General features: G+C 57.7%; 2 protein-coding genes across 2 annotated transcripts in view; both read right to left on the reverse strand.

Annotated features, from left to right (window-relative positions):
* Positions 742–3,511, reverse strand: LOC110261743. Its single transcript, XM_021100042.1, has 2 exons — positions 3,428–3,511; positions 742–3,330 (listed from the first exon to the last, which is right to left on the reverse strand). Exons 1-2 carry the CDS (start codon positions 3,509–3,511, stop codon positions 2,548–2,550), a joined length of 867 nt encoding a protein of 288 aa, XP_020955701.1. The 3' UTR covers positions 742–2,547.
* The window catches only part of TRAM2 (translocation associated membrane protein 2), an 83,911-nt gene continuing 70,614 nt past the window's right edge, over positions 744–14,040 (reverse strand). The window contains exons 5-11 of the mRNA XM_021098825.1: positions 12,440–12,498; positions 11,105–11,189; positions 10,274–10,344; positions 7,939–8,043; positions 7,572–7,715; positions 6,687–6,850; positions 744–5,637 (exon numbers count right to left, since the gene is read on the reverse strand). Coding sequence (XP_020954484.1) covers positions 5,564–5,637; positions 6,687–6,850; positions 7,572–7,715; positions 7,939–8,043; positions 10,274–10,344; positions 11,105–11,189; positions 12,440–12,498 — 702 coding nt within the window. The 3' untranslated portion in view covers positions 744–5,563. The remainder of the gene's footprint in view (positions 5,638–6,686; positions 6,851–7,571; positions 7,716–7,938; positions 8,044–10,273; positions 10,345–11,104; positions 11,190–12,439; positions 12,499–14,040) is intronic.

The following is a 14,040-nucleotide window of genomic DNA, read 5'->3' on the forward strand; positions in this document are numbered from 1 at the left end:
TCTCCCCCTTATCTATTTACCTATGGTTTCACTTTCCACACTTCGCTACAGTCAACCATGGTCTGAAAATATTAAATGGAAAGTTCTAGAACTAATTTATAACTTTTTAAATTGCGCACCATTCTGAGTCGTCTGGCCATCGGGCCCAGGATCCCCAGCCATCGAGAAGGCTGTGGCTCAGGGATCCAGGACCTCTCGGACCTAATCACAGCATCCTCCTAACTTCACCTCACGTGGGCACCGAGGCCTCTCATGTCACAGGAAGAAGGGTGAGTGCAGCACAGTGGGATGTTTGCAAAGAACTTTCACTCTGGTGTATGATTATAATTGTTCTGTTGTAGCATTATTGTTGTTAAACTCTTCCTGTGCCTAATTCATATGGGAAAGAATATCATATTCTCAGGCCTCAGCCCCCTTGTGGTGTCAGGCATCCACTGGGTTTGGAACAAGTGCCCGAGTTTGAGGGGCGCTGCTGTACAGCAGTCATCAGGTCAGGCCCAGTGTGCTTCCTTGCAGGGCTTCTTACCTACACGTCCTACCCCATCCACATACCCCTTTCCACGGTTACATTTCACTCCTACACACTCAAAATGAGGCTTGTGGCTACTCCCCACTCCCTACAGCTGACTCCTCCTCCATCCTTTTCATTCCCACAACAATCATCTAATGGTGCAAATTAGGTTCAAGTAAAAGCAAATAAAGCATCCGGGTAAAAAGGAACAGAATTATACCCAAGACACGTAACCTAATAATTCTGCCTTTTATTCAGTTATCTCAAAAATATTTGATCATTTGTTTCAAAATGCACATTTAAAAAAATCCATACAAAACTGTAATTTGTTTCAAAACCAGACAGAAACAGTGAGAAAAGGACTTGGAAAAAGTTCACTGAAGGTGAAAAGAGCCCCCCCTCCAAAACCCTTTTACATGAAAGCATAAATACGGCAGGTACAAATTTTCCTTGAGTTCGTTGTTGAAATTTGGTCCATAACATGAACAGGCTAAAGTAGAAAAACACAAAGACACTTTGTCCACATTTGCATTAGGAGTTGCTCAGGGCACCAGCGGCCTCAGCTCATCCTCAGCTGTTTATTAAGAAGTGAAAAACGAGGTGTATATACTCTCATCACATAAACACTTGACTCTGTACCCGAGGAAAGGGTGGTACTCAGAACCGGTCAGATCCAGCCGGGTGGACCAGGCTGTCCATGTGTGGCTGAGGCGCAGGGGGATCTTCCTCGCCTCATAAACATGACCCTCTGGGTGACGGTGTCGCCTCACACAGATGTCATGCCCAGACACTGACATATTAATGCCCCATTGTGGTGAGGATGTTTTTCCAACAGATATTCCTAAATGATGGACTGCTACGATGATGCTCCAGGGTTCACTGGTGTGCCACCAGGGTCAGGAGAATGACAGCAACAGAGGAGGTGGCTAACATTCCTTCTGGGCAGACTGTCCTGCCCCAGTGGCTGGGCACTGAAAGGGACAGAGGGCCTGTGGGGAAGACCACTAGCTGGGAGAGTTATTGCACAACCCGGAAGAGCGAGGACAAGGTGGGCAACGGGCAGGGGAGCTGCTGCTCATACAAGGAGACACTGCGCAGGGGTGGGAGGGGCACTCTGCAACAGCCAGCAGCACCCACATCAAATGGGCACCTGGGAGGAACACTGGTGACCGGGAAGCAAAAATAGACACCTTATCGCCTAGACTTTGGGTTGAATGGGAAGCGAGAGAGAGACCCCAAGAGACGACAGCAAGGGTACCTTTTTTAAATGTGGGGGGAGGTGGAAGAGCATGGCAGGCCTGGTGCCCCTGGAAGCTCTGGACTTCCTCAATAGGCAGGTGCCTGGGGGCCGTGGGAGGAAGTTCACAGGCCTGCAGCCACCCCACAAGGGAGAAACTGGAAACAACCTGATCCTGACACAGTGAGGGGCGGGTAGGATGGTGTGAGGCTGAGTGGAAACGAGGGAAACTCACAGTCTGTGTCCCTCTCATGTGTAACTGCCGGGGGCCGGCCACACAGTGCACGTGGCGGCCATGAGACTAGGGCAAGGAAGGCACTTCAGACACAAAAAGGCTCCAGATCAGCTCGGAGCTGAAGGAGGCCACGCAGAGTGTGACCACCCTAGAGAGAGCTTGGGTGGGGTGGGGAGGCGGCTGGGGCACCAGGTCATCCTCAGCCTTTGGAGGAGTCACTATTCACACAAGAACTAGGCTAGAAGAGGACAAGTCAGCGGCTACTTCTGTGCAGGGAGAGACGCGATTCAGGTTCCAGGTCATCTGTCAACAACCTGATTCTCCTCCGGTCGGGGAGGAGCAGGGCCGTGAGCTGGGAGGGCAGCAGAGGGAGGCGGCCCACTCAGGGTCCTGACTCGGGAGCCTGCAGCACACCCTCCACTGGAGACAGAGGCTCTGACGATCAGGAACCCAGGTTCTTCAAGGGGGATTATGTCCAACTCTCTGTCCTCCTCAGCCCTCAGGGGAGGCCGAAGCCCAGGAAGGGACCCAAAGGGGTGGGCGGGCAGTGAACCACTGTGAATTTTAAAAGGCACCCAGGGCACAGGCTTTTCTGTTGTGAAGCTGGGCTGGGCGCGCACTTTCTGCCCCCACCTCTAACTCGGCAGCACCGAGGAGGGAGGTCCCACCACAAACCCGGCTGCCCGCGTCCAGGGCCACCCAGCTCGAGGGGAGGAGCATCTGCGGGAGCGGCCAGAGCACAGGTGTCTGTTCCGGCTTCTGCCATGTGGGTGGCTCTGCCTCAGGACAGAAAAGGAAAAGGTCTTCGGCAACAGCGCGGGTCTGGTGGCACAGACGTGGCAGGGCTTGAACTGACGAGAACAGGAGGGAGCAGCTGGCCGCTGGCCGGGCCCGGAGCAGGGACACACGGAACTTGTGAACAGCGGAGCCATCAGAGCCTGGAGGTGAAGTAACGTCCCTCCAAGGAGGGGCACTGGCAGCCGAGGTCACCCAACCCCCCACAGCTTCACTCTCCCACGTGCCTGGCACCCCCGCCCACCAGCCAGCGATGCCCCTAACGGTGACACCAGGAGGCCCGGGCTGCTGAGGTAGATTAGCATCTGCTCTCCTCCCGGGGATGGTGCTGAGAAGCCTCGCAAACCCGCGGGCGTCTGGCAAGGCCTTCACAGAGGGTTTAGGGCAGAAAAAAACAGCCAGACTGGCCCAATCAGGACAAGCCAGCCCATCAAGCTCTGGGGATGAAGTGGAATTATTTTGGCCCCCGGCAACACACTTCAAGCCAACCTGCCAAAGGCTTGGCTCTGCTCTGAAATGAACGTGCCAGGCCTGCCTGGGCGGATGGGGCACCTAGTTACCCTCCCCTCAACTCCCTCCAGAACCACTCTAGGTCTCAGGGGATTCACACAGCAGGGAAGGTTTTCCCAACACTCATCAGGGAACCAACCCTGGCTCTTAGGAAGCACAGGGCGTTGGCCTGGCCCCGGGCTGGTAGTACTGCAGGAAGGCACACTATACCGGGAGCCAGCATGGGTTCGCTGGCAGCAGTCACCTTCCAGTGAATGTGAGAAGGGACACTGCTTGATGGCAGGACCTTGGCTGTGGCCCACCTCCCCAGCCCACAGCGAGGAGGCCAGGTAGGCACTGAAGACAGGGCTCCCCACTGGGGTGGAGAGTGGGGGCAGCCTCTTGCAGGGAACAGGAGCAGGGCCAAGGCCACAGCCCCAAAAGGACTGGGCTGGGTGCGAGGCTGCACCATGTCTCTGGGGCACCCTAGGACCAGAGGTTCGCTTCAGCCATGAGCGGGGAGGGGGGAACCGACTGACTGGCGGACAGATCGCAGATTGGGTCTGCTGGGTTGGTACAAGCTGCCCATTCACCAGGGTTCTGCTTTGTGGCCCAGATGAGGGTCAGGGAGGGAGAGAGAAGCCTGGGGGGAATCTGCTCTTACTCTCCTAAGAGTAACGAGAAGCTCTTCCCACGCCCGTGGCCCTATACCCCAAAGAGCTAGACGAGGGTCTGCTGTGGTGTCGGGAAACAACCCCCAGGCGCTGGCCGATTAAAACTTCTGGGCAAGTGACGAGAAGGGAGCTGCCTTGACGAAAAGACCCAGTTCCCGCCTTCTAGGTACTCATCCCAGCTGTGGTTACTAATGTGATGTCAGGAAGAGGACCAGCGCGGCAGACACTCCTACTGCCCCCGTGCCCATGGGATCCAGCCAGCACAGTTTGCAAGCCTCCTTACCAACAGCCTCCCTCCCTGCAGGCGTCCTCAAGGCACCATGAGGCCTTGTCGTTGTTGGGGGGGGGGGGAAAGAACGCGTGCGGGGAGAGGGCAAAAAGATGCACAGCGACATGGTTGTATCTGCCCATCTGACAAGCAGAGCAATTCTGACTGAGCCTGCTTGCAAACTGTCTAAAACGCTGTTGAGTGTGCTCAGCAAACAGCAGTAGACGACGATGACAATTCCAAAGGACACTCAACACTGAGGCCAGAGGGAACAGGGCCCAGGTGACCCGCCCCAAGGGCCAGCAGGAGCTTAGTGTTCCTGCAGCCCGACGGTGGAGGCAGGTGCAGGGCCGACCCCCGACAGGGCTGGCCGGCCTGGGGTTTAGGAGCAGCATGTGCCCAGCTGGTTCTGTAACTGCTGTTTGGTTTGGTTTTGAATGCTGGTGAATGGTGGGAAGGGCGAGGCAGCAGGACCTGCCCGACAAAGGCCTGGGTCGACGCCTCCATCGCTTCCGCCGTGTTACCTTTCAGGACGAGCCCGCCGCTCCTGTCACTTTGCTCTTGCTGCAAAGTGGGAAGATGTCCTCCTCCAGCTCGTCCCTGACTGAGAGAGAGCAAGTTGGTTTCCAATCCAGGACCGGCCACTGGGATGCTCTTCTGAGCCGTGGGGCCCAAGGCAGCTAACACCATCCTTCTGGACCAAAAGCCAAAGCCTTGGCGCTTACAACCAGCAGGGCCCCCGAGGGGCCTCAGGATGCGCGTGCAGAACTGGAGTCATCCATCTCGCCAGTTCATCAGCACCCAAGAGATGATGATCCGAGGCCAGTCTCTCCTCCTGCCGCCCGTCCACGCAGGGATCACCGAGCGGCTGCTGCCGGCCACGCCGGGGCTCCTTGGCATGAAGGTCAACTCAGCCGGGTCCCAGGGACTGGGTACTGGAAGGCCAGCACACTGCAAGCTTCGCTCCCTCTCATTGTAAAAATCAGACACAGAAAAATTGCACAATAGGATAAAGTTAACAAGTAAAACGAGAAAGAAACAGCCATGGGAGGAAAAAGATCAGGCCAGCAGAAAAGCAACCAGGAGAGTCTAGAAAACCCAGCAGAGGACAGAGGTGAGGACATGAGGTGGCTTAAGGGATGGAAAGAGGAAGATTTTTGGTTTTATTGAGAATGGTTCATGGAGGAAGAAGAGAAAGCCAGGACGTAAGAAAGAGGAAAAGGCCCTGTGTGGAGACAGGTTTCTGCTGTTTGAGACGGAGCATCGAGCAGGAAAGGGGGCGCTGATGGAGGCCTGGGCTCCCCACCTCCTGCTGGGCCCCCATGGGAGGGTTCCTGTTCTCAGCGCTTTGCCCTTAAGGAGACTTGAGTTTCTTAGTCCGTGGGGAGGTTCCGTTCTCTGCTTTCACCACTCCGTTTTCATGGTAACCTGGGATTGAAGGGAGAAGGCCCAGTGTTTGTGTGGGACTGCAGCGGGGGCGGGGTGGCCTGGCAGCCCCGAGGCTGTAGCCACCTGGACACTAGCAGACAGCTCCCAGGGGCTCGTGCTTCCCTCAGGGTGTTGCTCCGTGTGAGGTGGTTGGTCTCTGACTGTCTTTAGTGGGTGGAGCAGGGGTGACACACAGTAACCCAGGAACAGGCAGAGGCCCGCCTGCCCAGGCCCGGGGCCAGGGCCAGACCCTCCCTGAAGTCTCTCAGAGGCTGCTGGGCCCTCAACTTCTCCCAGGCACCAGCAGAGTGCCAGCAAGCGGAAGGTAGAAAGGCTGTAGGGACAAGGCCTCACTCCTTGCCCAACGTTCCTCTGGCAGAAAAACTGCTTTTACTGCTGTCAGAAGTGCCCCCATGTGCCTGCTCAAAGTCAGAGGCACATCTGGCTGCAGCCTGGCACCCCATATCCACCCCAGCCAGGCCTGACTCCTTGTCACACCCAGCCGCGCACGTGTCTGGTTCAAACACACAGGAGGCCCTGCCAAGCAGGCCACACCTGGAGGAAGGCTGGTGACTCAGAAAACAGATCCTGGTGCAGACAAGCCCCCAGGCTAGACAGAGCACTGGGCTGGGGCTGGCAGCACCTGGGGGACTTGGCAGGGGCCAGAGGAGAAGTGGGTGCCACCCCCGCCGCCCCCAGTATTGTGTCACCTGAGGTCACCCTGAAGACAGAGACAGAGCCAGCAACCTGGGAGACACTAGGTGCAGAGCAAGAGGGCAGGTGAGGACACAGAGAGTGGGCAGGTGCCCTTGCTGGGGTCCCGCCAGAGCCCCCCTCACCAGCTGCTGCCCTACCCACTGGGGCAAGGGCCCACCTTGTCTGCCAGCCCCGCCCACATGCCTCTCCACCTCCCCTCATGGTGTCAGGCCCCAGCAGGAGCCAAGGAGCCTGGGGGCCCACAGGAAGAGGCAGGCCTGGTCCAGGGCCAGGGGGGCCCCACCTGCCCCGTGGAGCCTCTCCCCGCCACTCCCCACTGCCCTGGCACTCACCTGACTCCCTCTTGATAAGCCTGGCTGCCAGCCTGGGGGCGGTAGGGACCCTGCGCTTAGCGTTCTGCTCACTCCAGTACTCGCGCCAGTGCCGCAGCTGGGAGTGGATGAAGCGCCACATGAGCCAGGCCTGGGCAGCGCACACCAGCAGCAGCACACACAGCCTGCGGACAGAGGGCTCAGTGGGCTCGGGTGGTCGGCAGGGTCACGCCAGGACCACACGGCACCCAACCCACCACCACCACCACCACTGAGAAGAGCAAGGTCGGTGCCAGGAAGTGGTGACAGATGCAAGTCCAGCTCCAGCCACACCACCCTGTGCCTGGGACCCACAACATGGAACACGGCTCCCGTAAGCTCTGTCCACATTGGAAGGATTCAAGTGAGCTGAACTGGCCTACAGCAGAAATAATTCTAGAAGAGCAGCTTCTCACTCTGCAAGCCTGGACGAAGCTCTCACCCCCAGGCCCTGGGTGAAATGAGGACCGTGGCCTCCTCGCTGCCCTCCTGGCCGCTGGGGGAGGCCATTGGCCTCACTGTTGAGAACATACTGTAAAGAGCCCATGTGTGGCCCCAATAGCCAACTGAGACGCAGGCTGTGAACCCTGCACCACCCGTGAGGTGCTGGACCAGGGGAGGGACTCCCACTGCCACCGAGACAGGCCAGCAGCCTGACGGGCCAGGGCCAGGCAGGGACACGGCTGTGATGGAAGGAAGAGGCTGAAATCTATTCTCCCCTCCAGCTTCACGTCCAACATTTCCACCTGAATGTCAAGGTGCGGGAGACCCAGAAGCCTGCTGCCTCCTGACCTTCCAGGGAAGTTGGGCCAAGTTTGAGAGGTTCCCGGCCGGGCTGTGGGTGCCCAGGGCTCGGGCCCAACTCACCTGCAGAGTAACGTGTTGAAGTTTCCTTTCTCGGGGTCAAAGGCCTGGTTTTCCATGCGAGCGAGTCCAAAGCCGATGGCCAGCACGGCGAGAGTGAGGATGAAGAGGCGGGTGACCCCAAATACAGCCGCCCAGGCGTTAAACCTGCCCGAGGAGGTGGGGAAGGGACATCAGCCTTCCAGGCCCATGTGCCCATGTGGGAAGAGGGTTCAAGGGTGGCCAGGGAGGCTGCTCGAGGGGTGAGGTGTTTCGAAGAAGATGCTCCAGAGAAAATGACCCTAGGTGCCTCCTGCAGGCCATGGGGCCATTCACACCCAGGGCAGACCCCTCCCCTTTGGCTGAGCCTCCACCCAGCAGCCCCACTCACAGCTTCTCATTGTTCTCATCAGCAAAGTGGCAGAGCCGGGCCGTGTGGAAGAGGAACTCGGTGGAGTACTGCAGCAGCAGCAGGACCAGGCCCAGGCGGCTCAGGCTGCGGAGACACAGATGGGGCTCACAGTCCCCCCAAGGTGCCGGGGAGCCTGAGCTCTGCCCTCCACGCCCACTGTCCCTGGGCCGCCCCCCTGCCCCGCCCACCTCACGTCCTCCAGGATTCAGTTCTGTCTGAATGGCACACCTGAAGAATTACTCCTAACTCCGACCCTTGGCCTCTCACCTGCCCTGTCTGCGCCTCGACGCCCCACCCACTCCCTGGGGACCTGGCTGCCTTCACAGCACCTGCCTCCCTGCCTTCATCCCCTGGCCTGGGACCAAGCACAGAAAAGATGCTCAGAACACGTTGCTGAGCTTTTGCGTGAATATGAGGGATTCGCACTGTTTTTAATCACCCGAGTCTTCACAGCTGAGACGTACACGAAGCAGCAGAACACAGCATGACCTAAAACATCTCTTAAAACAGGAGCCCCCATTCCCACAGCCCGTCCTGCTCACTTCCAGGCCTGTGACGCTCTTATTGACTTTCCCGGGACGTTTGCTGGGCCAGTCGGCTGGGATCGGAACAAAAGCAAGAAGGCTGCACAGTGAAGCAGGCGGGGCCGCGAGGGGTTGGTGAGGTACTGGAGGTGCGGGGTTGGGGCAGGGGGAGCCATGCCTACAGGCCATATGGAAGAGGGACCCTACGATTCCATCTGTGGGATGCAAGATGTGCGGGATCAATCAGGACGGTCACTGGATGGGAAAAAGGCCCAGTGTCTCCACATGGTTGAGGAGGACCAGCAGGATCTTGCCCTTGACCATCTCAAAGCTCACTTTCCAGCCCTGCTCCTGGCTCTGCCCCTGCGGCCCCACTCCCCCCACACCTCCCGGGGTCTCCACCGCCTGGCTCTCATGCCAGGCCCTCCTCAGAGGCCTCGCCAGGCAGGGGCCGAGTCTTGCCATCCCACGACCGTCCATTTCCTCACACCTGCCACCATAGGAAACTCTATTCATTTACAGTCTGCCCCCCCACTAGAACAGACACCCCCAGAGACAAGGCTGGCCTTGTCTGCCTTCACCCAGATGTCCCTGCAGCTCCTGAGCCAGGGCTGGGCCCACGGTGCATGAAGGCTCCCAACACCAAGCTCCCCCCAAACAAGACCCTGCACCACTGGTCAGCTCAAGGGTCGATCTTTCTTGGGAAATCCTGCAGCCCAGGGTCTCTCCTCGCCCCATACTCACTCGAGAAAACCAGGGTAAGACGGGGGCGGGGAGAGGAGGTCATGACCTCGAGTGGAGCCAGCCCCGCAAGGGATGGGGCAGCGTGTGGCGGACCGGCTGTCCTCACCCTCTCAGGTCTCTTTCCAGAACAACAAGGTCAGAGCCTACCCTTCTCCTTCCCTGGACACATCAGATGTGGGAGGAAGAAGTGATGCTACAACAGGAAGCTCTCCTCCAGGGGGTCCTGCCTGTGCCCTCACCCCAGTCCTTGTCACACTGCTGGGCGACCAGGCTGTCATCCTCAGACCCACCCCACACACAGCACAGGAACCTCTGACACAAGAGCAGAGCTGGCCCCACAGCCTTCACCCCTCAGAGACCCGTCCAGCCTGGACGCTGTTCTCGACCTCAAGAGACAAGACAGCGGACCTGGCTCTGTCCCTTAGGTGGGTCATTTTCATAGGACACCTGCCTTGCAGAACCAGACACCTTAGCAGGTTATGCAGTACAAGCTGTCTCACTTGCAAAAATTAAGCCCAAGAAGACTCCAATCTAGAATGACACGTTCTGTTCAGCAGTGATTCTCTTCATGACAGAGACACTCAGGCCATGGCAACTCTTAGGACTTTGGAACAAGCAGTGACTACATTTCCTTACAAGTCAAAGGGAAGGGGAGTGAGTCCAGGGCTCGGAGCTCACACCCCCCACTGGACGCATGACCCCAATTCAGGCTGCCTTCACGCTGCACCCTGCCAAGTCCTGTTTAGGGGCCACAGCCACACCCCCCACCCCTGCTCTGTCCTGGGCTGAGGTAGTTACTCCTCTGCGTTCCCAGGGCAGACGGGCCTTAGGGTAGCACAGCGCTTATGCCACTGTCCATCCTTATGTGTGTAACTGTCTCTCCTACCCCTTACACGTAAAGGAACTGTCCATTATCCAGCTGTATACTCCAGGTCTCAGCATGGCGCTTGGCACACAGAAGGTATCTAATAAATGCCTTCTGACTGAATAACTGCATGGAGAGACGCACAGACATAAAGGGGCAGGGAGATCTGGGCCTCACTCACTTTAGGAGGTACGCGCCTGCTATGTGGACCAGGTACAGGCAGATGTACTGGAGCTGCCGGGGAATCTCCTCCTGCAAACGAGATGCAAACAGTGCACGTGCTCATTGCCAGACTGAGGGGCCGGGGGCGGGGTGGGGCGGATGGGGGCAGGGTGGGTGCAGGGGGACCTGATGAGTGGGACTGGGTGGCGCCTGAACACCAGGCTGCTGCGCAAAGTCTGAAAGTGGCTCAGAGGACAGAGGGTGAGCTGGGTTGAGAGAGACACAGGGACAAGGGAATGGGGCCTCTGGAAATAACTCAGAGGGAACTTTAAAAAAAAAAAAAAAGATGGAGTTACTGTTGTGGCTCAGTGGGTTAAGAACCCAACTAATATTCGTGAGGATGTGGGTTCGATCCCTGGCCTCGCTCACTGGGTTAAGGCTCCAGCATTGCCGCGAGCAGTGATGCAGGTCACAGATGTGGCTCGGATCTGGCCCTGCTGTGGCTGTGGATCCTGTGTTGCTATGGCTGTGGCATAGGCTGGCAGCTGCAGCTCCTGTTCGACCCCTAGCCTGGGAACCTCCATATGCCATGGGTACAGCCCTAAAAAGACCAAACAAACAAACAAACAAACAAAACCCCACAAAGATGATGGGAAGGGCAGAGACCTCTTGATTCACTCCCCAGAAGAGTGAGGTTTCCCCAGGGCCACACATTCTGCCCCGCGTGGGAGGCGGGTAGGAGACTCCTGCTCCCCTGGAGACTCTGACCAGCAGGCGCTGGCTCAGCATCTCAGCATCCTCTGGGCAGCAGGAGGGAGGGCAGGGGGCCAGCGGGGCAGCGAGTACTCACCTTCCGCACCTTCTGGAAGTAAAGCTCAGGCAGTGCGTGCAGCCAGTAGGCCAGCTGGCACAGGTAGAAAAACTTCACCTGGAAGCTGGAGACAAAGGGGCCGGTCACCCAGAGGGATGGAGAGAAGTGTCCGCAGGGCTCCCAAGCACGGGAGGGGGGCCAGGGCAGGGCCTGTGAAGGGGGGAAGGGAGGGGAAGGAGGGACAGGAGGAGAGGGTGGGGGAGGAGCCGAGCACTGTGTCCCGACACCGCTCCACACACAAGGCCACCTTGTCAGGGACACTGGAAGCCTGTGGAAAGACTCAGGATGAAAAGAGAGGGGGGCAGGCCCAGGGGTCAGGGATGCACCTCCTCCCCTTCCTTCCCTGGAGGAGGGAAGCCTGAGGAGGGGCTGGTTCCAGAGGCTGTCGGTGGGAAGACGGCAGGTGGTATGAATGTGCTGAGGAAGGAAGGGGTCCCACAGGCAGAGGAAGGACCCGAAGGCCTTGGGAAAGGCCAAGAGTGGTCACCGAGGGAGCAGGCCCAGCTCTGCCCTCCCAGTGTCCCACTGGAGCAGGCGAGGAGGGGGTGCTGCCTCTGACTGAGCCCCGGCCCTGGAGGCCCGAGGGCAGATGTGTGCAAAGGAGCGTGCAGTCAGGACAGAGCAGCCCAGAGAGCTTTACGCAGAGGCCCTGCCCCTGTGTCCATCCCGTGCAGTTTAGGAACCTGCTACAGGCTGAGGAGCCTCTGGGAGGTGATCAGGTCATGAGAGTGGGGCCTTCCTGAGAGGGACGAGCCCCTCCCCGCTTCTGCACATGAGGACACAGAAGATGCTATGAAGCAGCAAGTGGTTTCACCAGACTCTGGAACCGCCAGCGCCCAAAACTGTGTTTATTTTTTTTTAAATTTTTTGTCTTTTTTAGGGCCGCACCTGTGGCATGTGGAGGTTCCCAGGCGAGGGGTCTAATGGGAGCTGTAGCTGCTGGCCTACACCACAGCACAGCAACACCGGATCCTGAACTCACTGAGCAAGACCAGGGATTGAACCCGCAACCTCATGGTTCCTAGTTGGATTTGTTAACACTGAGCCACAACGGGAACTCCCAGAACTGTGTTTAAACTGTTGTTTATGACCCCCCCCAGCCTGGACCCCATTGTCTGCAGTGCTGCAATAGCAGCTGGGCTGAGACAGGATGTGACAGAGCTCACGCAGGTGACACATCATTTCAGGATTTGCATGTCAAGCTCACGGGGACGAGGCTGCCCCCACGACACTGGGCTCTTACAGGCTCAGGGGTGGTCGGGGCCTCGTGCCAGCAGCCCCTCCTCCCTGGGGACTAAGAGTGACAATACTCACGGGAGGTACACGTGTGGGTAGTCTTCCCAGAGGCTCCTTGGGTTTGTTAAATATCCTTCCTGCAGTGGGCGGGAAGAGACAGCATTTAGCAGTGTGAGCTGGAGGCCTGGGGGCGGGGGGAGCCTGCCCCAGGGGTCAGGGGTCAGGGATGCACCTCGTCCCCCACTGCCAGAAAGAGGAAGGAACTGGAAAGCTCCCCCTGGCACTTGGCCAGTCTCTCTATTGTCAAAGAGCCTGGCTCTGGGGTCGGAGGACCCAGCCCTGCCGCTGATGAGCTACGTCCTCTGAGCACGTCCGTCTCCCTGAGCGTCAGCTGGCTCATCTGTAAAATGAGGATAAAAATACCCTCCCAGAGCTATTGTTAGAAATAAATGTGACAGTTTATGTTTATGTGACAGCGTATTATGACAGAGTATTATGCCTGGCATGTAGGCACTCAGGAAATGCTTGTCGAGTGAATAAGCAAATGGACTCCAGTATCACCGTCCACTGGAAAAACAAACAGCCTAGTTTGGCCTTTCCCACCACCAGTAAAAAAAAAAAAAAAAGAAAAGAAAAGAAAGAAAAAGAAAAAGAAAAAAGAATGGCAGGACCCCACAGGCCTCACATGTGGCGTTGATGACACGGCACCATCCCTGCCCGTGGCCACCAGGACTCTGCATGTGCCTCCTTTCCTGACCCTTTTTTGTTGGCTCTCTTCTGGCCCTTCTTTGCATCTCTGCTGCTCTAGCCCAGGGCCTCTTACGGTGGGGGGGGGGACACAAAACCCTCCCATCACACAACAACTCCCGTCACAAACTGCCTGAAGAAATCTAACATAGGTTCTTTGAAATGCAAAGCTGAGCTCACACTAAGAAATCGAAAGCTGGGGGGGGCTCTCAAGAGGGTAGGGGGCCAAAAGCCAGAGGGGGAGGGGAGAGGGAGGGGGGCAGGGCCCTTTTGCCCACACAGGGACAGAAGACCCTTAAAGGGCTGCCCCCTCGGAGGAGGGCAGACCCAAGAGAGCCTGACGACCAGCACAGGGCAACAAAGACGATGTCTGCTCACCCTGTGCTCACACGGGAAGGAAAATACGATCCCTTGAAAACCTCAGGTTCACCTTCACGTGGGTTTGCATCGCCTGTGTGTCCAGGAGCCTCCACGCAAGGAAATCAATCTTAACGGCACTGGGGGTTCGGGGACATACTCTCATCCCAGGACAAACAGGGCCCCGCACACCCAGAGCCTGGCTTCTCATCTCAGATTACAAAACATTCGAGGAAACAGTCCACCTCGAGCAAGAGGACGCTCAGCGGGGGGTGAGAAGGTTACATCAGCCTGACCTCTTTTTAGAAAGAGCGAAAGGAAGGAGTTTCTGAAATGAGAGGGTTCCTCAGCAGTACCACTGAAGCCTGAGCTGCACCACCATCCCCCTGGTTCTGTCACCCCAGGCCTTGGCTGTCCTGTCGGTCAGAAATAAACCCAGCTGGGAGTTCCTGTCGTGGCACAGCAGAAACGAATCCCACTAGGAACCATGAGGTTGTGGGTTCAATCCCTGGCCTCGCTCAGTGGCTTAAGGATCCGGCGTTGCCGTGAGCTGTGGTGTAGGTCACAGACGTGGG

This window comes from Sus scrofa, chromosome 7, assembly GCF_000003025.6.
Source record: "Sus scrofa isolate TJ Tabasco breed Duroc chromosome 7, Sscrofa11.1, whole genome shotgun sequence".
In the NCBI taxonomy this organism is placed as follows: Eukaryota; Metazoa; Chordata; class Mammalia; order Artiodactyla; family Suidae; genus Sus; species Sus scrofa.